We start from the raw sequence: 27,444 nt of genomic DNA, 5'->3' as shown, positions 1-27,444 counted from the left end.
ACGAAAAGGCCATCCTTGTGATCCAATCCACGAACCCAGTGCCCCAGATAACCATATTGCACTCGTCCTCGTAAAATAAAGAAATTAAGAATGAAATATTTTTTTGGGTTATTGTGGTGTAAGTTTATCTTACATTGCTGATTCCAAGCCTAGATAAAGGAGAAGGGGGAGGACGTCAGGTAGTCGACAGCCGACACTCATATCTTACGTCGAATCCTTGGGATACGATCATACCAACTCACATTCATCGGATCCCATATGAACTCCGAAATTAAGCGAGTTTTAGGTGAGAGCAGTACTAGGATAGGTGACCTTCTGGGAAGTCCTCGTGTTGCATCCCCACAGCCGACCCCACATAGCGGGAAAAGGCTTAGAAGAAGAAGAAGAAGATTGTGCGTTGCAAAGAGGGAAAAATATAAAAATAAATTGTTTAGTTTGGTCTGGTGTTTCCAAATCAAACTCACAAAACAAAATTCACAGAATAAAGGTAGCAACGTGATTTTTTTTTTGAGTTTTATAGATTAAAATGAAGATTTGTGAGTTTCAGGGGGTAATGGGATCAAAGTCAAGTGAATGTTGAGTTTCAAAGAGTAAAGTGACACTTTTAAGTACTGGGGGTAAAGTGAGATTAAAAGTGAGTTTCAAAGAAACGTATCTAAAAATAAGCCTAAATCAAGATATGCAATTAAGTTTTGTTCACATGTTCTTATTTCATTGATACGGAACACCAAATAACGACGTAATCGTAACATGTAACTTATTCTCAATGTGGTGACTCTCTTGTTTTATTAACACATGATCACCTACGCCCCATCCTCATGTTCTATATCTCGAGAAAAAGTGCGGAGATTTCTGTTTTTGAGACCAAAATGCTGTTGCTAATGATTTACAAATGAGTTTTGAGTGACGATATTGACTGTTCTTCCAATAGAAGAGGCCAAATCAGATTCATTTTGTGTATAGTTTTCCTTTTATCCACCATTAAAATTAAAGGAAACGCTAGTTAATGATCTGAGAGTATGGACATGGACATGGACGACGATCTGAAGGAAGTTAAAATAAAATTGACAAGAAAGATGGCGAGGGAGGAGGAGGGAGGGAGGGAGGGAGGAGGAGGCAACGTGAGTGAATCCAACTTAAAATTAGGGTATAATTTATTTTCTCACTTTTTTATTAATAAAATATTAATAAAACTTTTTTTAAATCATTACGGGCACATATTAAGGACATTTTCGTTATTGTAAAAGACATTTTTGTAATCTAAAACTCTCAGTAAGTGTGACTAACTTTTTATTTTTTGTCCATATAATATAAAAATGTCATTAATAATAAAGAAGTTGTCTAAGTATTCTTTGATGAAAAAAGTTTTGTGGGGGACTTTTTATTACGTCTCCCAAACAAAATTTCAATTCCACCAACAAAGGTTAAGTGGAGGGATGGTTAATTACCAGGGCTGTAAATTAGCTCGAAACAGTTTAGCTCGTGAAAGAATCAAGCCAAGCCTAGTTCGGCTTGAATAAGAAATAAACCTGAACATTAGTATGTTCGGCTTGTAAAATACGTGAGCAACTCGATATTTTTGACGAAACAACTCGAGTTAAAATTGAGCTCGGCTCGATGTTCAAGCTTGACAAATAAGAATAAAATAAATGTCCTAAACTCTAGATTAAAAGTGTTTTGTAAGAATGATATTATTATTTTTAATTTCTCATTTTGTACATATTTGGTGGCTCAAGTTAAACTAATTCAATTACTTAAAAAAAACTTAAAACGATAGTGTAATAGTGTTTCTTTATTCTTGTAGAATTTGGTAGAAAGAGTAGGACTAGGTAAACCAAATTTTCAAATCAAATAACATGTCACAAATAAGAAATAAATACGTTAATTAATATTTAATTAATAAATTGGTTCGCAAAATTTAAATTGTACGTTAATCAATATTATTTTTAGAACAAGACTTCCTTGCTGAACATTTCATCATAAATCCCTGCTTACACTCAATTTCGGGTGGACACGTGTTTAAATTTTAATTTTTTTAATCAAAACTTAGACACGTATCCACCCATAATTGGATGTAAGCAGGGATTCCTGCTGAAATGTTCAGCAGGGAAGTTAATTCCTTATTTTTATTGGATCGCTTGTTTTTTCTTATCCGCTAACCAAATTTCAGTTTACAGTGACAACCGCGTGATCGTACTAGCAAGAGCTCACGGCAAAACACGTAGGATCTCTTCCTCTTCGGATCCTTCTCTCTCCTCCAGACACATCTCCACTAACGAGTCCCGACAGAGACCAGTGGTGCGCACTACGCTCCCGGCTCACAAAAGCCGTCTCCGGAGCCGGCTTGCTCAATCTGTCAATCAACACCACGTGGAAGCGTGTATTAATTACTTCACACTTAGACCCTGGTTCTTCATTGATGTTAACATTTTCGTTTAATTAATTAAACCCCCCTACACACAAACCAAATATTAATTATTAATTAATTATTTTTTTAACAAACAATGTTGTCTATACTAAGATGAGAGGTTGTGCTTAGTTTTACAATACACTTGCAATAACGTGGTTCAAATTCAATTTTATCGAAAATTGAAACTACTACATCTCAGAAATATTGCTAAATCATCGTGTTAAGTGACAATTAATTACTTTAAATTAAAAGTAAAAAATTAATTAATATATAAATAGATACACTGAAAAGCAGCCTGAGGTCCAGAGCTCACAGCTCTTTCTCTCTCTCTCTCTCTCTCTCTCTATACTCACTACTCTCTCTTGGCTGAGAAAATCTCACACATTTCCCGAGAAGACCTGAACGACACCGTCTGGAGACCGCCGGAAGTTGTACAGCTCTTTAATTTCCGGCGCGGCCTCTCCGGCGATGTGTAACTCACGCGCTCTGGTTGCACTTGCTCTGCTTCTTCACTCAGCAGTAGCTCTGGTCTCTGCGCAGGGATCTAGTAAATGGAAAACACTTAGCGGTAATCCTCTACAGCTCCGGCCTTCCTTTTGCTTCATGTATTATAAATCTTACTTGAATTTTTTGTTAATTTTGTGTTTGGTTGCTGAGAAAATGGAGGAATGGGGATTTATTATGAGACTGGAAGTTAAAAATAGAAAGTAGTTGCTTAATTGCGTATTATCTAGTGACTGTGCATGTTTAGTGGAATTAAGTGTATTGCTTGTTGAGTAGGAGGAGAAAGTTTGCAAATTCATCTACAAAGGAGGAGGAAACTTTGTGATCTTCCTTTTTTGTACTGCTTTTTTCCTTGATTTCGATATTCCAAGCCGAAAAGCCGCTTGATATATACGCAGACTGAAAGTGACACTGCGATTGAATTCGAATTCCGGCTAGGGTCTTGGAGAATTGGTTTTTCCAGAGCATATTAATTTCCAGGGATTGTGAAACATGGGTTTCAAAATTAGAACGCTTTTAATCGCGTACGTCCTGAAGCGATGATCTTTAGGAAAGTTTTCATAAATTTCCAGCGATTTCAAATGGAAACATTTTCTAGAATTTGCTTCTGCTGCCAATTGGGGCTCTAATATTTTTGTAGTACAACTTTTCCCCACTATATGTTCAGTGAGCTAACTGGATTGGTTCGGTTTGCAGGAGATCCGCCTAAGGTTATAGCACGCGGAGGATTTTCTGGGCTCTTTCCGGGTTATAGTTCTGCGGCCTTCAGTTTGGCGTTGATCACAAGTGTACAGGATGCAGTCTTATGGTGTGATGTTCAGTTGACGAAGGATGGAGCTGGAATTTGCTTTCCAGATCTCTTGCTGAATAATAATTCCAATATTGACATGGTCTTGCCAAAAAAGGATAAAAGTTACCTAGTTAATGGAGTTCCTACCAAAGGATGGTTTACTGTGGATTATACTTTGGACGACCTAGCATCTATCTATGGTGAGTGCAAATTGTCTGAAACTTTTTCTGCTATATTGTTAATGGTCATGATTTTAACAAGGCTGTGCATGTCCAAGTTATTTGAATATAGAAGTAGCAAAAAGGAATTTGCATTTGTTCCCTCTTTTTATTTATGATTTATATGTTTTTATGTACGGTTGACTGTTGAATTTGAAGATTATGCCTTTTCATGTTCCGTTTTCAAGGGAATTTTTTCTTCTTATTTGCTTACGTGGGTGAATTAATCATGTTACTGCCTCTACATAGTGAAACATAAATTTGAGTTGGAACAGCACAAAATAATAATGAAAATTTACAGCTAAACCCAACCCCATTTCAAACACCTCAAACTCACAATAAGAGTCCAAAATCACATCAAAAGATCGAAATTCAAGTTTTATAACTTTACAATCCAAACATATCATGTTTGATACATCATACACCTATGACATTATATTTTTTACAATGTTGTGTACACTACACATGTACAATTCCATAAGTAATATATACAATGTTACAAGTATATCTGAGATAACATGCTAGCTTGACCACCTCATATACTAGTTCATGTATTTATGTGCATAGAATGTATATATCGTGATGAAAACAAAAGACAATGTGTATGTTAACTACTATTTTGTATTGGTGACAGAAACATTCATGTTAACTCCTATAATTTCTTACTGATTTCTTGTTACCCATACAGTTACTCAGGGGATATATTCTCGAACTAACAGGTTTGATGGCAATCTGTACCCAATTCTCCTTATCGAAGATGTTGCTACGCAGATCAAACCTCCAAGCTTATGGTTGAATATTCAGGTATAAGATAAACTATACCTTTCTCTTGTCTTTAGAACTGTGCACTCATGTTTTAACCTTTTCCTTTAGATTTCTATATTTGTTTGAAGCAATGTCTTTTCTCTAATGCTTTTGCAGCATGATATCTTCTTCTCACAACACAACTTGAGTATGAGAAACTATGTGCTTTCTGTATCTAAACAAGTGGTTATCAATTATATCTCATCACCGGAGGTGGCTTTCCTGAACAGTATCAAAGCACGGGTTAGTCCGAGTGCAACAAAGCTGGTCTTTCGGTTTTTGGGACAAGATGAGACAGAGCCTTCAACCAACCAAACTTATGGTTCTTTATTAAAGAATCTCACATTTATCAAGACATTTGCCTCAGGAATTCTAATTCCTAAAACTTACATATGGCCTGTCACCAAGGATAATTATTTAGAGCCTCACACTTCAGTTGTAACAGATGCTCATAAAGAAGGGCTAACAGTATTTGCGTCAGATTTTGTTAATGATGTTCCATTAGCTTACAATTACAGTTATGATCCAGTGTCCGAGTACCTGCAATTTATTGACAATGGTGACTTCAGTGTTGATGGTGTGCTGTCTGACTTTCCAATAACACCATCTGAGGCCATAGGTAATTTTCTTTTTCCTGTTCATAAGATTTAGTTCTTTTTAGTATGTAGCGCTATATCATTTGAAGGAAAGTTAAAATTTTAATGCATCGTGGGATGCATATAAATGACCAAACAATCTAGGTACTGAAATCAATATAGCTCCTAAAATGATCCCTTGTAACTGATCTAAGTTAGTTGTAAATGTTCACAAGAGATCACAAGGAAAAACTCGTGGAAAGTTAATTTAAGCGTTAATTATTTGTTGCTTATTTCAATTTAAAGAATTAAAGTTGTGCTTGATAATGATGATTTCTCTTAACTACTGCAGATTGTTTTGCCCATCTTGGAAGTAATGCTTCAGGACAAGGTACGTCACTCTTTGTCATGATAAGATTTAACAAATTGACCCTTTCTTTCTGCTGAGTTGATATACATAAATTCTGACTTTTTATAGTGACATGCGCAAATACCTGAGCATTATTGCTAATCTATTCTTTCATCTATCTCATGATCCAGCCAAGCCCTTGGTTATCTCGAAACACGGAGCAAGTGGAGACTTACCAAGTTGTACTGACTGGGCATATGAAAAAGCAATTGCAAATGGGGTAGATGTACTAGATTGTCCTGTACAAATATCCAAGGATGGAATACCATTCTGCGCAAGTTCTATAAATCTTATAGATAGCACGACAGTTGCTCAATCACCTTTTAGCGACCTCACAAAGGTTGTTCCAGAAATTAAGGCTGGCAGTGGAATATATACCTTTAGCCTAACATGGAAAGACATTGAAGGCCTGACCCGTAAGTAGAAATAGAATAGAATCTCATTTGCTTGCTTATCACTTTGGCATTGAAATTTACTGTTTTATGTATTTATATGATCTCTTCCCAAACCATAGAACCTTTAAGGCTATATGAGATTTCATTTTTAAGACATCCGTTTCATAGATTATGATATAACTCAGACTGTTGATAAACATTTTTTTTTTCCTTTTCTAAACAAGTCACCTGTAAAAATTTCCAACTTTCTAATACACTTGTATTTCTTGAGTGCCACTGTGTTTTAATTTTACACACTTACCTTGATATCTTAAATCCTTATATGCCATGTAGTGAGACCCTTTTCAAGAATGTTTGTTACCTCATAAGAATTCATAAACAAGAAAACTTTTCGTGAACAATAATTTGACTCCCTGTATTATCTTTTTTCTTATTTTAACTGTAGCAACAATATCAAATCCATGGTCAAAGTACACGTTGTACCGGAATCCAATGTCCAAAACTGGTGGCAAGTACTTGACATTATCTGATTTCTTGGCCTTGGCAAAGAGGTCAAGTTCTCTTTCTGGTGTCTTGATCGGCATAGAGGTGGGTATTTGCTTCATCTTTCACTGCTTGGCCTATGATATGATTTCAAGCTTTGGTTGTTGGGAAGTTTCAGTAGTTATTTTTCCTATTTGGGACTCCAAATACAATTTCACCATGTCATTATCATTCTCACTTCTTCCCCATCCTGCGCTTCTTTCCTTACAACTTTAAACCTGGCTTGGGGATTTCATTGATGGGTGGATCTGAGAGAGCTAACTAATGGTTACAAATATGGCTGGATAATATATCCTAGTGGAGTTAAATTGTAAATATTGATATCCCCGATAAGCTACAAATATGTACATATACATGAGTCAAAATAAACACACAAGAGGGAGCCTTCACAAAGGTTGCTTAGGAGAAGTCTCAGCAGTCGGTAGAGCCCCAGAAAGAGAAGGCACCGGAGGGGGATCATTTGGAGCCTCAGTACTGGACAGAACCCTAGAAGGAGGAGGCATCAGAGGTTGATCATTTGGAGCTTCATTACGCGGTACAGCCCCAGAAGACGAAGGCAATAAATGCCTTTGGAACAAACCCACAAATCTCTGATGATCAAGTAAAACCTGACCATCAGTTTCCTTCATCTGGTCAAGCTTCCTCTTCATGTTTGTAGCATAGTCATGTGCGAGCCGGTGCAACTGTTTATTCTCATGCTTGAGCCCTCTAATCTCCTGTTTGAGACTCATCACTTCAGCCGCCAATGATTCAACTTGGCGGGTTCGAGCAAATAGGCGTTGGGCCATATTAGACACAGAACCTGCACACTGAACACTGAGAGCCAGCGAATCCTTAACAGCTAACTCATCAGACCGTTTGGAAAGTAATCTGTTATCTTTGGGAGTGAGAAGGTTCCTGGCCACCATCGCAGCGGTCATATCATTCTTCATCACGGAATCCCCAACGGTAAGAGGACCAGTAGGGGAGACGAAGGATGGGCGCCATATGTTGTCTGGAGAAGGCGGGGCTGCCTCTTCAACAAGGTTCAAGTCAAAACGACGGTCGGAGGGGCCAGACATTTTCAAAGGTGTTGAAGAGAGAAGAGGTCGGACAAATCAAGATCTTAGAAGTGCAAGAATGAAGCTTCTACTGGTGGAGATTCAAGTGTGCTTTGGAACTTAATGCCAGCCCCTATAAAAATCTGCATTCGACGGAGCTTCAGAAATCGAAGAGGCGCCTGCTCAGAAATCGAAGAGGCGTTTGCTTTCTCAAAAGCTGGGCTGCTTAGAGATCACGAGGGTTGATCTCAGAAATCGAAGAGGCGTTTGCTTTCTCAAAAGTTGGGCTGCTCAAAGACCTCGAAGGCTGATCTCAGAAATCGAAGAGGCGCCCGCTTTCTCAAAAGCTGGGCTCCCCAGAGACCACGAGGGCTGATCTCAGAAATCGAAGAGGCACCTACTTTTCCAGCCTTGTCAGCACCTGTCACACGCACACTCAGCTTTGCGGAAATTATGGGCATTCTGTCGAAGACTTCTGGGGAAGTAGAAAACACATGAATCTTACTGTTCAATCACCCACTTCCCACACGCAACAATAGCTCATGGGTACCACAGAAAACTTTGCCAAAGTTCTCTGCCAAAGTTGAGCACGTGAAGCTTGCAGCTCCCACTACATCGCTCTGACCAAGAAGGGTAAAAGAATAGCAAAGAAACAGCACTAACAAAGTTTAGACACATAAATTTTGAAGGTCTAGCTACCATATTATTACCCACAAGGGTAAAGGAACAGTACCACTGCTGGATAATTGGAAAGTCCCTGTGTGTCAACCTCTGTGCTTCGTGGCAAGGTAGACTAGCAAACATGCCCAACCTTTACTCACATTCGAGAAAACACTCCCAACAAGATTGCTTGCTCCAAAATCGAAGAGGCACCGTCCTCCGAATCTCGAGAGCCAGACTCCCAACATGACTACTTTCTTAAAAATCGAAGAGAGGGTAAAGGAACAGTACCATTGCTGGATAATTGGAAAGTCCCTGTGTGTCAACCTCTGTGCTTCGTGGCAAGGTAGACTAGCAAACATGCCCAACCTTTACTCACATTCGAGAAAACACTCCCAACAAGATTGCTTGCTCCAAAATCGAAGAGGCACCGCCCTCCGAATCTCGAGAGCCAGACTCCCAACATGATTACTTTCTCAAAAATCGAAGAGACACTGCTCCCCGAATCTTCGAGAGCCAGACCCCCAGCATGATTGCTTTCTCAAAAATCGATGAGGCATCGTTCTCCGAATCAATCGAAGAGGCGCTCGCTTTCTCAAAAGCTGGGCTGCTCAGAGACCACGAGGGCCGATCTCAGAAATCGAAGAGGCACCTACTTTTCTAGCCTTGTCAGCACCTGTCACACACACACTCAGCTTTGCAGAAATTATGGGCATTCTGTCGAAGACTTCTGGTGAAGTAGAAAGCACATGAATCTTACTGTTCAATCACCCACTTCCCACACACAACAATAGCTCATGGGTACCACAGATAACTTTGCCAAAGTTCTCTGCCAAAGTTGAGCACGTGAAGCTTGCAGCTCCCACTACATCGCTCTGACCAAGAAAGGTAAAAGAATAGCAAAGAAACAGCACTAACAAAGTTTAGACACATAAATTTTGAAGGTCTAGCTACCATATTATTACCCACAAGGGTAAAGGAACAGTACCACTGCTGGATAATTGGAAAGTCCCTGTTTGTCAACCTCTGTGCTTCGTGGCAAGGTAGACTAGCAAACATGCCCAACCTTTACTCACATTCGAGAAAACACTCCCAACAAGATTGCTTGCTCCAAAATCGAAGAGGCACTGTCCTCCGAATCTCGAGAGCCAGACTCCCAACATGACTACTTTCTTAAAAATCGAAGAGAGGGTAAAGGAACAGTGGATAATTGGAAAGTCCCTGTGTGTCAACCTTTGTGCTTCGTGGCAAGGTAGACTAGCAAACATGCCCAACCTTTACTCACATTCGAGACAACACTCCCAACAAGATTGCTTGCTCCAAAATCGAAGAGGCACCGCCCTCCGAATCTCGAGAGCCAGACTCCCAACATGATTACTTTCTCAAAAATCGAAGAGACACTGCTCTCCGAATCTCGAGAGCCAGACCCCCAGCATGATTGCTTTCGCAAAAATCGAAGAGGCATCGTTCTCCGAATCTCGAGAGCCAGATACCACAGACCATTTTTTCAAAGTGCTCTGACAGAGTTAAAACATGTGAAACTGGCAGCTCCCACTACCGTGCTATGACCAAGCATGGTAAAGGAATAGCATTACTACTTGTTAGGGAGACTCCTATATATGTCGACCTCCATCCCCAACGGACAGGCAGACCTGCAAAAATGCTCAACTCTTCATCATATCTGAGAGGGCACTCCCAACGAAGCCTTTCGAAATATTCAGCTTTCTTTCCCCCCGATAATACCTCTGCAAACAAGCTATACTAGAGCAAGAATATCTCATATCATCAGGGTTAAAAGCAAGAGTATCCCATATCATGCTTTTTCCCTGTCTTTTCCTTTGGCCTTGTTTTTACCTGCAAGACAAGGAGAAAGAGAGCAATCAGTCAGCACTTGGAATCAAGCTTCTAGCCAGGAACTGACTGCCTGGAACCCCTTACCTGATTACTTACCTGGCATTGCTCTCGAGTACTCATCTTCAACATCTTATGTTTCCAGGGAAGATTCTGCATCTGCTTGAGGAACAGATAGGGCAAGTGCGAAGGATACAAGGAAGCATGTGGAGACAAGCGTAACAGCACACGTGCCGATACATCCATTACTCTGTCAAAAGCAAAAGTATCCCATATCAACAGGGTGAAACGTACTCTAGATTTGATGGACTTGTTTTGACCCTCAAATTCTTCAGTCGGCCTTATACTCTGGAGGAAACCAGAAAACCCTCCAGCTCAGTTCAAGAATAAGCTTGTGGAAAGTTACTTCTTCAAAAGCAAAAGTATCTCATATCATCTCTTCTCATTTTTCTTCTCTTTATCCTTCATGCTGCTGCAAGATGGGGAGAAGGTGAACAATCAGTCGGAGCTTTGATTGCTTACCTTGTCTGTCACCTCTTTTAGCAGACCCCTAGCTCGGCGACTTGGGGGACTCCTACTACATGGTTTGTATCGCGCTTGACCAAGCCTGAAACTACAAGTAAGCTTCAAGTGAAATTGATACATTACCTTGTGCATCTCCACCAGTTAAAGATACCACCCCTGGATGGAGGAAGAGTACTTCCAGAGAAGATGCCACATCTACCTATGAGACAGATAAGGCAAGTCAAGACGACACCACACTCCGATACTTAGAAGTTTCGTGATTACGAGATCATTCTCCCACAATATTTCCTAATGTCATTTGTACTAAATCATTCACTTGTACTCACTAAAGGAGAGCTTGAACCTATGTACTTGTGTAAACCCTTAACAATTAATGAGAACTCTTCTATTACGTGGACGTAGCCAATCTGGGTGAACCACGTACATCTTGTGTTTGCTTTCCTATCTCTATCCATTTATATACTTATCCACACTAATGACCGGAGCAATCTAGCGAAGATCACAAAAAGCGACCGTTTTCGCTACCTAGGATCTATCTTGCAAGAGAACGGAGAATTAGATGGAGATCTCAACCATAGAATACGAGCTGGATGGATGAAGTGTAAGAATGCATCCGGCGTGTTGTGTGACCGTCGTAGGCGACTGAAGCTCAAGGGAAAATTTTATAGGACGGCAATAAGGCCAGCGATGTTGTATGGCACAGAATGTTGGGCGGTGAAGCATCAACACGTACACAAAATGGGTGTAGAGGAGATGAGGATACTTCGTGGGATGTGTGGGCACACGAGAAAGGATAAGATTGGGAATGAGGATATCCGAGGTAAAGTAGGAGTAGCCGAAATTGTAGGAAAGATGAGAGAAAATCGGCTCCGGTGATTTGGACATGTGCAAAGAAGGCCGAATGACGCTCCGGTTCGAAGATGTGACTACGGGACAGAGGTTCAGGGCCGAAGGGGTAGAGGAAGACCTAGGAAAACTTTGGAAGAGACTCTAAGAAAAGACTTAGAGTACTTGGATCTAACGGAGGACATGACACAAAACCGAGCGCAATGGCGTTCTAGGATTCATATAGCCGACCCCACTTAGTGGGAAAAGGCTTTGTTGTTGTTGTTGTTGTTGGAGTTAAATTGTAAATGTCTCATCTACAGTCATTTGTTTTGAACAATGGGCTGGTTCAATGCCCAAGGTTCTGTTTCTCAATGGTCTGAAGTGACCTTTTTGTTCATTGTCACCCCTATTCAAAGCTTTCTTATGGCGGTAACATTTTGTACTGCTTTCTTTCAGTATGCAGCGTATCTTGCAGAGAAGCAGAAATTAAGTATAACTGATGCAGTCATGAATACCTTGAGCAAAGCAGGTTTTGATAATCAGACAGCTTTAGATGTCAAGATTCAGTCCACTAATAGTTCTGTTCTGATGAAATTCAAGGAGAAAACCAGTTATGAACTTGTTTACAAAATTGAAGAGGAAATTGGTGATGCCCCTAGTTCAACTATTGAGGGCATCAAGAAGTTTGCCGACTCTGTGGTCATCAACAAGGCCTCTATCTTTCCCGAAGTCGAGGCATTTATCACTGGTGTAACAGATGTTGTATCAAAACTACAAGACGCTAAGCTTCCAGTTTATGTTGAACTCTTCAGCAACGAGTTTGTGAGTCAACCATGGGACTTCTTCTCGGATCCAACTGTGGAGATCAATTCATTTGTCTCGGGGGTCAATATTGATGGTGTTATCACAGACTTCCCCAAAACGGCGGCGAGATACAAAAGTAAGTGTACTTGTATACAATCTTTTCAGGTCCGAATGATGTTAGATACATCAGTGCTTTGGAGATTATTATCGGAAGGCAAGTCCATTTTAGCCGCTAAGATTACCGGATATACGTCAGCGATTAATATTTTGGTGCTTGATTGTTGCAGAGAACCGGTGTTTAGGTAGAAAAGAAGTACCTAACTACATGAGTCCTATTCAGCCAGCCAGTCTGATACAAGTTGTTACCCCTTCATATTTGCCTCCTGCTGAGGCTCCAAATCCAACCCTGAGGGAGAGTGATGTGATTGAGCCACCTTTGCCTTCCGTTACGGCCCAGGCTCCTGCGCCAACTAGTGGATCTTCAGTGGGAGCTTCACCTCAACCTTCCGGGCAGCCTAAGATTGCCGCATGCTTCTTCCTCTCGTATCTGGCTATGACGATTGCCGCTCTTTTCGTGTTCTGAAACTGCTAGGCAGTTGCTCATATACTGTAAGTTACCCGTCTTATTGCGCTTGCTTTGGAGCATTTTGCTGAATGAATATACCGGGGCTAGCTAATCATTATTTTATTTTTAACTTGACTACGGAATAGCTGTGCATTCAGGGTTTTGATGTTGTAGGTAATTAAATTCCTCATTCTTCTCGTAAATTTCTGGATATCTTCATGCTTATTTATGCCGTATTTTTGTATATGGTTGGTGTAATTGTACTCATGAATCATCATGTATTCTTTGGGTGTGAAAGAGTTTTTATCGTTCGTTTATAGCAAACCATTAGCCCCTAAATTCATCAGTGGTTGGGAACAAATTTGCTTGTATTCCACACCACACGTCCTGGGTTCGGATAGACTTGAACACCCTTGAAATGAAAAACCAGAAATTTGGCTTCTCCAAACTTCTTGAACTATTAACCACCAAATTTAAAGTAAAATAAAAACTCATATCCCATCAGTGTTCAAAATAAATCTCTCTCCAATCTCCATACACCATGAACGGCCGTGGAAAGCAAGATGTATTTTCAGTTTTTTTTTCCCCAAAAGTTTAGTAACGATGATCTAGCTCGGTTTAGTCTATAACTAGAGCTGTTGCTCGTGCGATGTTGCGGGAATGTCAGATAGATTGTAAAAACACTGCATTAATGGATGCCCACTGAAACCTCAGAATTTCAAAACCGTATAATACAAATAGGTTTTACAACACTAAAAACCTTCAACTCTCGCATTTTGTTCCAAAATTATATGCGCACTCTAGAGAATCACCTAAGTTCCGCATTCGTTGCGACTCCCAAGGTAGACTACCCATCTTGGCGAATACCAGCACGCTAATAAACATGGTATTAAAATATTAGTCTCATCTATGATATAATTGTAAATCATTGATAGAGAGATTAAAATATTAGTCCCAACTTTGATTAATCCATCATTAGTAGCTTACTATTTCAACACTAAGAGTTGATAAGAGAACATCGGAAAACTTATGAACATGCCCACCTATTATCATATCCGACATTGCAGTTGATTAATCTCACATAAATCCACATCAAAAGAACCCAGAAATTTAATGAAGAATTTTCCAAAACCCACGATTTAAACTTGTTTGTACCATACTTGACCAGACCAATCCGAAACTACTGAGTACCGGTCAACGTTATACCGTCAAGGACCAAGAAGAGTTTCCCTCCAACCAGGAGGCCAATCACAGCGCGACACGTGTCGACATTAGAAGCCAATCATAGAGCGACATGTGTCAACATCAGAAGCCAATCACATCACGACACGTGTCAATGTCAGAATGAAACTAGAAACTCTCTTCTATAAATAGAGATCATTCTCTCACAATATTTCCTAATGTCATTTGTACTAAATCATTCACTAGTACTCACTAATGGAGAGCCTGAACCTATGTACTTGTGTAAACCCTTCACAATTAATGAAAACTCCTCTACTCCGTGGACGTAGCCAATCTGGGTGAACCACGTACATCTTGTGTTTGCTTCCTTGTCTCTATCCATTTACATACTTATCCACACTAGTGACAGGAGCAATCTAACGAAGGTCACAAACTTGACACTCTCTGTTGTACCAAAGTCCTCGCTGATTTTGTGCATCAACATTTGGCGCCGTCTATGGGAACGACACTTATTCTCACTCTCTTCAGCTTTGTCAAGCTGGTTTCCACCATTTGTACACTCTCTTTTGATCAGGCATCCCTCTCCAACATGGGGAGCAAAGGAAGCCACATCACACAAAATGACACCCCTATTGCACCAAGTGCGAAGCAACGAACGAAGGAAGGAAATAGGGTTGCTTTTCAAGCTAAAGTCGATGAGCTAGAAGCTCAAAACAACAAGATAGCAATGAAGAATGAGGTCCTCCAGGAGCAGTATGAGAAGCTCTTTGAGACGTTCCACGAAACTATGCGTACTCAAACACGCAAGCTTGTTGCCCCTGTGGACATCAACCATCATCTTGGTGCCCCCCAACACGGAAGGTCACCTTCCTTCAACATGGGTATCCCTGATGAGCAGTGAGCTAATCATCAAAACATTGATCAACATGAAACTTCTCTTAACCCAGCTGCTTCGACCCGAAGCAGGAGAAGTGGAGGAAGACACCTCATTGTAGAAGGGTTGGAAGGATCGAAAACTGTTTATCGTGACTGCTGAGACTTCCTAAAGTAACGTCGAGAGAATCCCCTCCACATATGCTCGAAGATCAACGACCCAAAGGTTTCTGAAAGACTCGGTCCCCTCCCACGACCCAGGCCAGGTGCCAATCTAGGGAAGGAACGACATGTCCTAGAGGAGCATGAAGGTACATGGGACTTTGAGGTATTCCGACAGACTCGCGCTAGAAGTTAGTATGGCGAGTCCAAGGAAAAATCACACGCCCTTGCTCAAATTTTCTACTTCCAAGAAGCGATGAAGATTTACGAAAGAAAATCCTAGTGGTACATGACTCCACTCAAGACCCCCTTGTCCTACAGCTCATTGAGGAAGTAAACAAGTTGAAGGCCGAACGTCAGGCTGAGATACTTGACTGGAACTAACCCAGGCCTAACCCTCTCACAAGGAGGATCCTTGACACCCCCCTTCAAGCGAAGACAAAACAAAAGCTTGGTTTACAATTCTATACTGGAAGGGAGGACCCAATTGAACACCTTAACCTCTTTGAGTCCACCATAGCATATCGGATGCATACCGACGAAGAGCGATGTTTTCTCTTCCCCTCCACCCTCTTTGGCGAAGCTCTAAACTGGTATTGCCGTCTTCCACCTGAGACAATAGACTCATTTGAGGAATTAAGGAAACTGTTTGTCTCTCAACACATCTTCCAGACCGATCGCTTGCATTCTGCAGATGACTTGTACACTATTCGCCAGAAGCCGGACGAGTCAATGCGAGAGTACGCTGGTCGTTTCAGCCATGAGTATTCTCGCTGTGCTGAGGCAGATGGCAAGACCGCCCTCAAGGCCTTCATGGCAGGCATACGTGATTGTTTCTTCAAGTACATGATCAATGCCAACACTTGGAAGATTTACTCTGAGGTGATGGCACAAGCTTACAACCACGCCTCCGCCGAAGCAAGGACATACCAAAGGAACCCCCATATGGTTAACCCCTATCAACAAGTAGGGAGTGGAAGCCAGATCCAACCAAATGAGAAGACCTCGACCTTCCAAACGGCAGCGGTGCCTCCCCCTGCTTTACTTAATACTTTGCCAAGTCAACAGACATATCAATTTCAGGGTAAAAGGAAAGATTTCCATCCTCACCAGTCTCATTTTAGTAAAAGGAGTAAGGGACACTATTGCGATAACCAAGGGTATCGCCATGATAATCCCCGACCCCAGGTAGTCAACACAGTGGGTCAAGCACGTGTCAGGATAGCCCCTACCTCGAGGTATGAGGCATACACACCTTTGAACGCCACATGCGTGGCCATTTACCCCAGCATAACTGGGATCCAATATGTTTCTACCCTGAGAAAGAAAGAGGTATCATCTACCCTCACAACGACCCACTGATCGTGGAAGCTTACATAGCCAACTTTGAAGTACGACGAATCCTGGTAGACGTGGGGATTTCAGTCAATATCATGTTTGCTGAAGCTTTCAGGGCACTTAATGTAGCTGAACACTTGCTCGACCGCTCGATTTCCCCTTTGATAAGCTTCTCAGGTGATATCGTGCAACCTTTGGGAAGCATACACTTATCTTTCACCATTGGTACAGGCCCTTACACAGCTACCATTACCACTAATTTCCTAGTGGTTGATTGCCTAACGGCATACAATGTCATCTTCGGACACATTCATACTTAAGCCAACTGTGCTTTGAAAGGGTTCAATATATTTTGTGTCATTCGACACTTGCTACAATGTGCCTAGACACCTTGCTCTTATTCTCACCAATCAGGTGATGAAATGTGAAGAAGGAACTCATCTTCATGCCACCAACCAGGTGATGAAATGTACAACCCGTACTCTCCTTCATGCCACCAACCAGGTGATGAAATGTACAACCCGTACTCTAATATCATTTGGCAATTTGCCACTCATGCCACCAACCAGGTGAAGAAGGAACTCATCTTCATGCCACCAACCAGGTAATGAAATGTACAACCCGTACTTCAATATCATTTGGTAACTTGCCATTCATGCCACCAACCAGGTGATGAAATGTACAACCCGTACTCACATTCATGCCACCAACCATGTGATGAAATGTACAACCCGTACTCTAATATCATTTGGCAACTTGCCATTCATGCCACCAACTAGGTGAAGAAGGAACTCATCTTCATGCCACCAACTAGGTGATGAAATGTACAACCCGTACTCTAATATCATTTGGCAACTTGCCACTCATGCCACCAACCAGGTGAAGAAGGAACTCATCTTCATGCCACCAACCAGGTGATGAAATGTACAACCCGTACTCTAATATCATTTGGCAACTCACACTCGTACTACCAACCAAGTGATGAAAGCAACTCACCATTCATTCCACCTACCAGAAGACGAGTGGTACAACTTGTACATGTGAACTCCTAGCATTCACAAATAATCAAAAACCTTCAAGCTTGACAACTCAACTAGGGGAGCACTTATGCCCAACAAGAGTTATAATCACCAACAAAGTCTTATTGCAAGCCAACAACTTCAGTGCACGGCATATGAAGATCAAGCTATTCAGCCCTCTTGCATCTGTTTCAAACATTTCCCCTCTATAACAATGCAAACACTACAACTCGTAGAAAGCTTCACACACTCTTGATCAAGACAGTGTGAAGCAAAACCAATTTATGGTGCCAACAAGAGCTTTATCAAAGGAGTTCAACCACAATTCTCAAAAGCTTCATACATTTTTTAGCAAGATAGTGTGAAGCAAAACCAATTTATGGTGCCAACAAGAGCTTCATCAATGGAGGACAACCACAATTCTCAAAAGCTTCACACACTCTTGATCAAGACAGTGTGAAGCAAAACCAATTTATGGTGCCAACAAGAGCTTCATCAAAGGAGTTCAACCACAATTCTCAAAAGCTTCACACACTCTTGATCAAGACAGTGTGAAGCAAAACCAATTTATGGTGCCAACAAGAGCTTCATCAAATGAGTTCAACCACAATTCTCAAAAGCTTCACACACTTTTGATCAAGACAGTGTGAAACAAAACCAATTTATGGTGCCAATAAGAGCTTCATCAATGGAGGGCAACCACAATTCTCAAAAGCTTCACACACTCTTGAACAAGACAGTGTGAAGCAAAACCAATTTATGGTGCCAACAAGAGCTTCATCAAAGGAGTTTAACCACAATTCTCAAAGGCTTCACACACTCTTGATCAAGACAATGTGAAGCAAAACCAATTTATGGTGCCAACAAGAGCTTCATCAATGGAGGGCAACCACAATTCTCAAAAGTTTCGCACACTCTTGATCAAGACAGTGTGAAGCAAAACCAATTTATGGTGCCAACAAGAGCTTCATCAAAGGAGTTTAACCACAATTCTCAAAAGCTTCACACACTCTTGATCAAGAGAGTGTGAAGTAAAACCAATTTATGGTGCCAACAAAAGCTTCATCAATGGAGGATAACCACAATTCTCAAAAGCTTCACACACTCTTGAACAAGACAGTGTGAAGCAAAACCAATTTATGGTGGCAACAAGAGCTTCATCAAAGGAGTACAACCACAATTCTCAAAAGCTTCACACACTCTTGATCAAGACAATGTGAAGCAAAACCAATTTATGGTGCCAACAAGAGCTTCATCAATGAAGGGCAACCACAATTCTCAAAAGTTTCACACACTCTTGATCAAGACAGTGTGAAGCAAAACCAATTTATGGGGCTAACAAGAGCTTCATCAAAGGAGTTCAACCACAATTCTCAAAAGCTTCACACACTTTTTATCAAGACAGTGTGAAGCAAAACCAATTTATGGTGCCAACAAGAGCTTCATCAATGGAGGGCAACCACAATTCTCAAAAGCTTTACACACTATTGATGAAGATAGTGTGAAGCAAAATCAATTCATGGTACCCAACAAAAGCTTCAACTCCAAAGCTTCACCTACAAAGCTTCAACTCCAAAGCTTCGCCTACAAAAGCTTCAACACAAAAACTTCACCCACAAAAGATTCAACACAAAAGCTTGACCCACAAAAGCTTGACCCACAAAAGCTTGACTTACAAAAGCTTGACCCACAAAAGCTTGACCCATAAAAGCTTGACCCACAAAAGCTTCACCCACAAAAACTTGACCCACAAAAGCTTCACCCACAAAAGGTTGACCCACAAAAGGTTGACAACACAAAAGCTTCACCTACAAAAGCTTCACACTATCTTGATCAAGATAGTGTGAAGCAAAATCAATTCATGGTGCCCAAGAAAGCTTCAATCTCAAGGCTTCACCTACAAAACTTCAACACCAAAGCTTCACCTATAAAGCTTTAAAATATATATATTTTCGAAAATTTAAAAATTCAAAAATTCGAAAATTCAAAAAAATAAAAATAAAAATAAAAATCGAAAAAAAAATTTCGAAAAAAAAAAGAATTTGCCTAGGCCTCATTTTCTTTGGGCCTAATAACTTTCATAAAAAATATATATGAAGGAGGAGTTTTGGGCTACCACTTAGAAAGGAAAATGGTGAAGTTTTGTTACTTTAGAAGCTTGGCTACTAGCAAGACACCTCCTTTGTCAACTCCCTCGACCGGAGATTTGGGGGACTCCTACCATATGCTACTACACCTTGATACTCGGAAGTCTCACGACCACTCAGTGACTTGGATTTTTCAAGTCTCCAAACGAGAAGTTTTCCTCACTCGGGAAATTAAGGGAGCACTACCTCAACCTACATGCTTCACTCACAAAGCTTCAATATACAAGCTTCAACAAAAGGAAAAATTTAAAGAACTTAGTGAAGAAGGCCTTGGTGTATTTAACACAATATGTTGAAATGAAGCAAACCTTGTTTATTGATATCTCTGATAAGTTACAAATATGTACATATACATGAATCAAAATAAACAAACAAGAGGGAGCCTTCACAAATGTTGCTCAGAAGAAGTCTCAGCAGTCGGCAGAGCCCCATAAAGAGGAGGCACCATAGGGTGATTATTCGGAGTCTCAGTACTAGGCAGAACCCTAGAAGGATGAGGCACTGAAGGTTGATCATTTAGAGCTTCATTACGCAGTACAGCCCCAGAAGACGAAGGCAATAAATGCCTTTGGAACAAACCCACAAACCTCTGATGATCAAGTAAAATCTAACCATCAGATTCCTGTAGCTGGTCGAGCTTCCTCTTCATGTTTGTAGCATAGTCATGTGCGAGCCTGTGCAACTGTTTATTCTCATGCTTGAGCCCTCTAATCTCCTGTTTGAGACTTATCACTTCAGCCGCCAATGATTCAACTTGGCGGGTTCAAGCAAATAGGCGTTGGGCCATATTAGACACAGAACCTGCACACTGAACACTGAGAGCCAGAGAATCCTTAACAGCCAACTCATCAAACCGTTTGGAAAGTAGTCTGTTATCTTTGGGAGTGAGAAGGTTCCTGGCCACCACCGCAGCGGTCATATCATTCTTCATCACATAGTCCCCACCGGTAAGAGGACCAGTAGGGGATAAGAAGGATGAGCGCCATATGTTGTCTTGAGAAGGCATGGTTGCCTCTTCACCAAAGTTCAAGTCAAAATGACGGTCGAATAGGCCAGACATTCTCAGAAATGATGAAGGAAAAATGAGGTGCAATAAATCTTTGAAGTAAGGGGAAAATTCCTACAAGCAATAACTCTCTGAATGTACTTCTTGCACACAATTGGTGCCCTTATAAAAGAAAGGGCAACATGGCCGTTGGTTCAAAAATCGAAGAGGCACCACTCTCCGGATTTCGAAGAGGCACCACTTTCCACACGCAACATTAGCTCCTTGAGTACCACAGATAACTTTACCAAAGATCTCTAACAAAGTTTAGACACATAAATTTTGAAGGTTCAGCTACCTTACTATTACCCACAAGGGTAAATGAACAACACCACTGCTTGATAACTAGAAAGTCCCAATGTGTGTTAACCTCCATGCTCCGTGGCAAGACAGATTGGCAAAAATGCCCAACCTTTACTCACATTTGAGAAAGCATTCCCAACAAGATTGCTTGCTCAAAAATCGAAGAGGCACCACTCTCTGAATCTCGAGAGCCAGACTCCCAACAGGATTACTTTCTAAAAAATCGAAAAGACACTGCTATCCGAATCTCAAAAGTCAGACTCCCAACAGGATTGCTTTCTCAAAAATCGAAGAGGCACCGTTATCTGAATCTCGAGAGCCAGATCCCCGACATGATTGCTTGTTCGAAAATCGAAGAGGCACCGCTCTCCGACGAGAGCCAGATTTCCTTAGATAAAGCTTGTCTGCAATCTTCACACGCAACATCAGCTTTCCAGATACCACAGACCACTTTTTCAAAGCGCTCTGACGAAGTTAAAACATGTGAAGCTTGCAGCTTCCACTATATTATTATGACCAAAAAGGGTAAATGAATAACATTATTACTTGCTCAAAAATCGAAGAGGCACCGCCTTGCGAATCTCGAGAGCCAAACTCCCAACAAGATTACTTTCTCAAAAATCGAAGAGGCACCGCTATTCGAATCTCAAACCCAGACTCCCAACAGGATTGGTTTCTAAAAAATCAAAGAGATACCGTTCTCCGAATCTCGAGAGCTAGATCCCTGACAGGATTGCTTGTTCGAAAACCGAAAAGGCATCGTTCTCCGAACTTCGAGAGCTAGATTTCCTTGGATAAAGTTTGTCTGCAATCTTCACACGCAACATCAGCTTTCCAGATACAACATACCACTTTTTCAAAATGCTCTAACAAAGTTAAAACACATGAAGCTTACAGCTCCCACTGCATTGCTACGACCAAGAAGGGTAAAGGAATAACATTACTACTTGTTGTTAGGGAGACTTTTATATATGTCGACTTCCATTCTCCACGGACATGCAGACCTGTAAAAATGCTCAACCCTTCCTCATATCTGAGAGGGCACTCCCAATGAAGCCTCTCGAAATACTCAGCTTTCTTCCCTCCCCAATAATACCTATGCAAACCAGCCACACCAGAGCAAGAGTATCTTATATCATTAGGGTCAAAAGCAAGAGTATCCCATATCATGCTTTTTCCCTGTCTTTTCCTTTGCCCTTGTTCTTACCTGCAAGACAAGGAGAAATAGAGCAATCAGTCAGCACTTGGAATCAAGCTTCCAATCAGGAGCTGACTGCTTGGAACCCTTTGCCCGATTACTTACCTGGCATTGCTCTCGAGTACTCATCTTCAACATCTTATGCTTCCAAAAAAGATACCACATATTCCTGAGGAACAGATAGGGCAAGTGAGGATACAAGGAAACATGTGGAGACAAGCGCAACAGAACATGTGCCGATTCATCTATTACTTCGTCAATAGCAAAAGTATCCCATATCATTAAGGTCAAACACACTCTTGATTTAATGGACTTGTTTTGACCCTCAAATTCTTGAGTCGGCCTTATACCTTGGAGGAAACCAGAAAACCTTCCAGCCCAGTTCAAGAATAAGCCTGTGGAAAGTTACTTCTTCAAAAGCAAAAGTATCTCATATCATCTCTTCTCCATTTGCTTCTCCTTATCCTTGTTGCTGTTTACGACACAAGGAGAAGGAGAACAATCAATCGGAAGTCGAAGTCGAACCTCCGATCCAGGTTGCTTCCTTGGAAGTCTGATTGCTTACCTTGTCTGTTACCTCTTTCGGCAAATCTCTTAGCTTAGCGACTTGGGGGACTCCTATTATAGGGTTTTGTATCGCACTTGACCAAGCTCGAAACTACAAATAAGCTTCAAGTTAAATTGATACATTACTTTGTGCATCTTCATTGGTTAAAGATATCACCCCTGGATGGAGGAAAAGTACTTCTAGAGAAGATGCCACATCTACGTAGGACAGATACGACAAATGAAAATGATACCACACTTCGGTACTTAGAAGTTTCGTGATTACTCAATGGCTTGGATCTTGCAAGTCCCCAACCGAGGAGCTTCCCTCACTTGAGAACTTAGGAGAGCACTGTTTGTACCATACTTGACCAATCCTGAAACTATTGAGCACCGGTCAACGTTATACCATCAAGGACCCAGAAGAGTTTCCCTCCAACCAGGAGACCAATCACAGCGCGACACGTGTCGACATTAGAAGCCAATCATAACGCGACACGTGTCAGAAGCCAATCACAACACGACACGTGTCAATGTCAGAATGAAACTAGAAACTCTATTCTATAAATAGAGATCATTCTCTCACAATATTTCCTAATGTCATTTGTACTAAATCATTCACTAGTACTCACTAAAGGAGATGTTGAACCTATGTACTTGTGTAAACCCTTCACAGTTAATGAGAACTCCTCTACTCCGTGGACGTAGCCAATCTGGGTGAACCACATACATCTTGTGTTTGCTTCCATGTCTCTATCCATTTACATACTTATCCACACTAGTGACCGGAGCAATCTAGCGAATGTCACAAACTTGACACTTTCTGTTATACCAAAGTCCTCGCTGATTTTGTGCATCAACAAAACTAAAACCCACAAATTCAAACGAAAGACTATAAAATCATGAAAATTTTAATAAAATCCAAGTATATTAATCGCATATTCGATCATACAAATCTTCACATCCAATGAGTCTAGAAGGTACTGGCTTCCTTGCAAAATCATATCTTTACAGGCCAAGGCTCAAATTTCCTTGTAGCTACCTTGATTCGATAAGTCCTAATTCAAGCAGTCATATATATATATATATGTGTGTGTGTGTGTGTATATATATATATATATAAGTTGATTCAATGGGCATATGCACTTATCAGAAATTATGAAATCGATTGAACATGTTAGAGTAATGTCCGCAATTAAATAATGAGCATGAAAATGACTAACCGGGTAACACAAATTGTTCAAATTTGGGGGGCTTGAATTTGAAGAACCCAGATGGAATTTACAGACATCTGAAAAGAATGAAAGCAACTGTATTATAGGAAGAGTTGTTACAATCAAGAAAATATAAGATATTGCGGCGTTGCACTATATGATATCGGGATCCAAACAAAAAATAAGTAAACAGAAAAAATACTATTGGAAAGCAATCACCTTTCAGAATCTTCCCAATTCTCTTCTAGAGCGAGGAGACACAAGTTTTCTAAAACAATCAAAACCTTGCTTGTGTTGACTAATGAATGGTCTGAATTGTGAAAAAATCGAATTCAAATCCTCCTTCAGCAACCTAATAATTAAACCCATAAAAATTTAAAAACTTTAATATGAAAAGAATAATAAAACAATGTGCATTCAAATTACAGGAGATAAATCAAAATATAAACCATCAGAAAGAAGGACTTGGATTCTCTGCCCTCCAATTTTGGTACCCTTCCCGTGCCCTCCTGTTTTTGTGGTCACGGTTAAGCTACGTCAACATTTTATATTAATATTTCTTTTTGTTTTATTATTTTTATAAAAAAATAATATAAAATATTAACGTGGCTTAACCGTGACCACACAAAACAGGAGGGCACGGGAAGGGTACCGAAATGGGAGGGCAGAGAATCCAAGTCCCAGAAAGAAGGCTTCGATCCATTCAAACTCCATATTAAATTTTGTTATCAAATATAAAATACTATCATTAATCACTGCACTTCATTATATAAAAGGACAAAGATTGTCTGCCCTCCCACTTCCGGTGCCCTCCTGTTTTGTGTGGTCACGGTTAAGCCACATCAACATTTTATATTATTTTTTTATAGAGATAATAAGACAAAAATGAATAGTAATATAAAATGTTGACGTGACTTAACCGTGACCACACAAACAGGAGGGCACGGAAGGGCACCAGAAGTGGGAGGGCAGACAATCTTTGTCCTATATAAAAACCCTCATAAGAAACGGCTGATGTGGGACAATTGGGTCCTATCGTTTCATCAGTGGAAAACTCAAATAGAGTATATATCAGGAAAACTTTAACGAAAAACTCCCGGTACTGTTCACTTTAACGAAAAACCACATTTTTATACTAAAAAGTCAATCCTGGTACTATTCACTTTACCCTTTATTTTGTCCTTATCGTTAAAACTTAAAGTTTTCAAATCTTTTTCATTAGTTTTTCTTATTTATAACTCAAGAAATTCAATCCACCATCAAAATTCTATTAATTATATAGTTAACCCTATATTTTTTGCTAATAAATATTCATCGTATTTGGCGATAAAATAATGAATAACGGAATTAATCATCAATTAATTATCAACTAAAAATAATATTCATTAAACCTACAATAGTATAAATCTATTCAACAGAAGTTAAGAGAACTAATAATGAATTTGACCTACTATTTTATTTGTATATTTGATTTTTAAATTCAGTGTTTATAAATTTGTTCAATGGATGCAAAACACCCAACTCTATTAAATTCAGTATTACCTTTTAATTGTGCAATTTGGGAAGGTTGGATTCTCACCTTCTCTGGGTCCTGGTTCTCTACAAATTGTCATGAGAGAGAGGGTCAAAGCGGGTATTCGTTGAGAGTGTTTGAGTGTTGTATATTGGTACAAAACTAATTAGATACTTGGAATTAGATAAACATCTTCCAATGATGCAAACTGAAACTTGAACAAATCCAAAATAAAATGTAAATAATTACAGAATACAAGAACAAACCATACTTTTTCAAATACACACATGCTAAAATCCTTATGCACATGAAACACCGTAAAATTATGATCAAGAGATGAAAATTTAAACCAAAATGTCTTGTTTTATATCATCTTAGGTCCACCTTATTGTAATACATAAGTTACATTTTATGCTTCTTCAAAGCCCTTTAGCCTGCCAATGCAGATATTTTTCATCTAACGAAACTATCATAACCTGCAGGTGTGAATACAATTCCAAGACAATCATGCATCACTTTTATTAGACCAACAACAAGCATACAAACCAATGTTTGTAGTCAACGAACACAACTGAAAATACCACAAAGGCCTATGTCCACGTAAAATATCTCAAACTTTATAAAACAAAATTAATTCAGCACTTGTGAGCAAGATGAACTAATATGTTTTTTGACACTGATCTATGTACCATACCAGTTACTTTTGGTGATTTCCAACCCCTGTGGAAAGATGAAAACCCTCACAACTGATGCAATGCATAGACCATGCCATGCCAGTTAAAATCCAACCACGAAACATGATCAATTCTTGTGGACAAGATGACCAGCCTCTATGTCATGATTTAAAATGTAATTTGAGTAACAAATTGATATTCGGTATACATTTCATCTGACAATTGACTAACACACGAAAATGTGACTTAATGAATCCAACCAAAGATTAAACTGCATACAAGGAATCTAAACCATACATACTTTATAGGTCATCTGCAAATGTAAGGCATTACTTACATGAAACTCAAGCTCCACTGATCTGCAACATCATTACTTAATTTGCCAATCAATGTATAAATTATAATATGCACTTGGGAACAACCTTACTTAGGCAATGAAATCAATATTACCACAAATTTTCATTCTTTGACCTTTCCTTAACACATCAAATAGCAATCTCAATGAAAGGTAGAACTAAGCATTGAAGCATTCAACAACCAGCTTAGCTTGTATGTATTAATAATCAATCAAGGCATCCAAATGATTGTAAGTCATAGGAAAATGTGCACATACGCCAAATATTCATTCATGCAACTTAACGTATTATTTCATCAATTTCATCAACCAAACCACATATACATGAAAGACAGAAACGCTTTAATAGATTCATACAAGTTAACTTAATGCTCAAAATTTTCTAATCATGAACAATATGATTATAATTGTGGATGCAAATTTCTTCCTTCTTGTTATTGGACGAAAATGCACATGCAAAAACAATTAACACCTTAGGTCAAGGCCAAGAGTCTCATGTGCCCACAAAGAATTGGAAGGGGGGCTTTGGCCAAACAACCTCCGATGCCAAAGTTAGAATTTTGAGGGAAAAGTGTTTGGAGAATTTAGAGAATTTTGCAAGAGGTTCAACTTACGTTTTTGGAGAAGATGGGGTGGTATTTATAGGGGTGTGGCCGTCCCCTTTGGGAGAGATGGGAACCGGCCACATTTAGTGGGTTTTTAGGTGTAATTTACAATTAATTAGCTAATTAATAAATTAATTGAGTAATAAATCAATTAATTAGCCAATTAATATAATTTGAAAGAAATAATTTGGGAGTTGCCTTGTGGGGAGGATTTGATGAGGATGGATGAAATAGGTTTTGAATAATTACCTATTTTGATCACTTTTGCCCTTGATTGAATTGTGATTGCCCACTACTTGTGCATAGGAATTTCGGTGTGCCTCGAGGGTAATTTTGTCTTTTTACCTAA

General features: G+C 39.9%; 2 protein-coding genes and 1 pseudogene across 4 annotated transcripts in view; all 3 read left to right on the top strand.

Moving 5' to 3' along the window:
• Positions 1-220: 220 nt before the first annotated feature.
• Positions 221-340, top strand: LOC126617544 (5S ribosomal RNA; annotated as a pseudogene).
• A 2,366-nt stretch (positions 341-2,706) lies between these two features.
• LOC126614452 (glycerophosphodiester phosphodiesterase GDPDL3-like) lies at positions 2,707-26,166 on the top strand. Of its 3 annotated transcripts, none has more exons than XM_050282130.1 (10): positions 2,707-2,978; positions 3,611-3,904; positions 4,611-4,726; positions 4,844-5,345; positions 5,654-5,692; positions 5,842-6,126; positions 6,551-6,693; positions 12,009-12,492; positions 12,644-12,965; positions 25,944-26,166. In XM_050282130.1, the coding sequence occupies exons 1-9, from the start codon at positions 2,879-2,881 to the stop codon at positions 12,937-12,939; spliced, it is 2,259 nt and encodes a 752-aa protein (XP_050138087.1). In that variant the 5' UTR covers positions 2,707-2,878; the 3' UTR covers positions 12,940-12,965; positions 25,944-26,166. The 3 variants fall into 3 exon arrangements, with proteins under 3 accessions (XP_050138087.1, XP_050138086.1, XP_050138085.1); XM_050282129.1 differs by lacking the exon at positions 25,944-26,166 and adding an exon at positions 13,068-13,245; XM_050282128.1 differs by lacking the exon at positions 25,944-26,166 and having other exon boundaries at positions 12,644-13,245.
• Positions 13,383-27,444, top strand: part of LOC126614454 (uncharacterized) — a 39,804-nt gene continuing 25,742 nt past the window's right edge. The window contains exon 1 of the mRNA XM_050282132.1: positions 13,383-16,470. Coding sequence (XP_050138089.1) covers positions 15,667-16,470 — 804 coding nt within the window. The 5' untranslated portion in view covers positions 13,383-15,666. The remainder of the gene's footprint in view (positions 16,471-27,444) is intronic.

This window comes from Malus sylvestris, chromosome 3 (genome assembly GCF_916048215.2).
Source record: "Malus sylvestris chromosome 3, drMalSylv7.2, whole genome shotgun sequence".
In the NCBI taxonomy this organism is placed as follows: Eukaryota; Viridiplantae; Streptophyta; class Magnoliopsida; order Rosales; family Rosaceae; genus Malus; species Malus sylvestris.
Note: the sequence above shows the minus strand (reverse complement) of the source record. Positions and strands in the feature narration are given on the sequence as shown.

Coding starts and splice junctions, on each gene's coding strand:
- LOC126614452 (XM_050282130.1), top strand. CDS start 2,879: ATGTGTAACTCACGCGCTCTGGTTGCACTTGCTCTGCTTCTTCACTCA. Junction 4,727..4,843: donor GCTTATGGTTGAATATTCAG/GTATAAGATAAA, acceptor ATGCTTTTGCAG/CATGATATCTTCTTCTCACA. Junction 6,694..12,008: donor GTGTCTTGATCGGCATAGAG/GTGGGTATTTGC, acceptor GCTTTCTTTCAG/TATGCAGCGTATCTTGCAGA.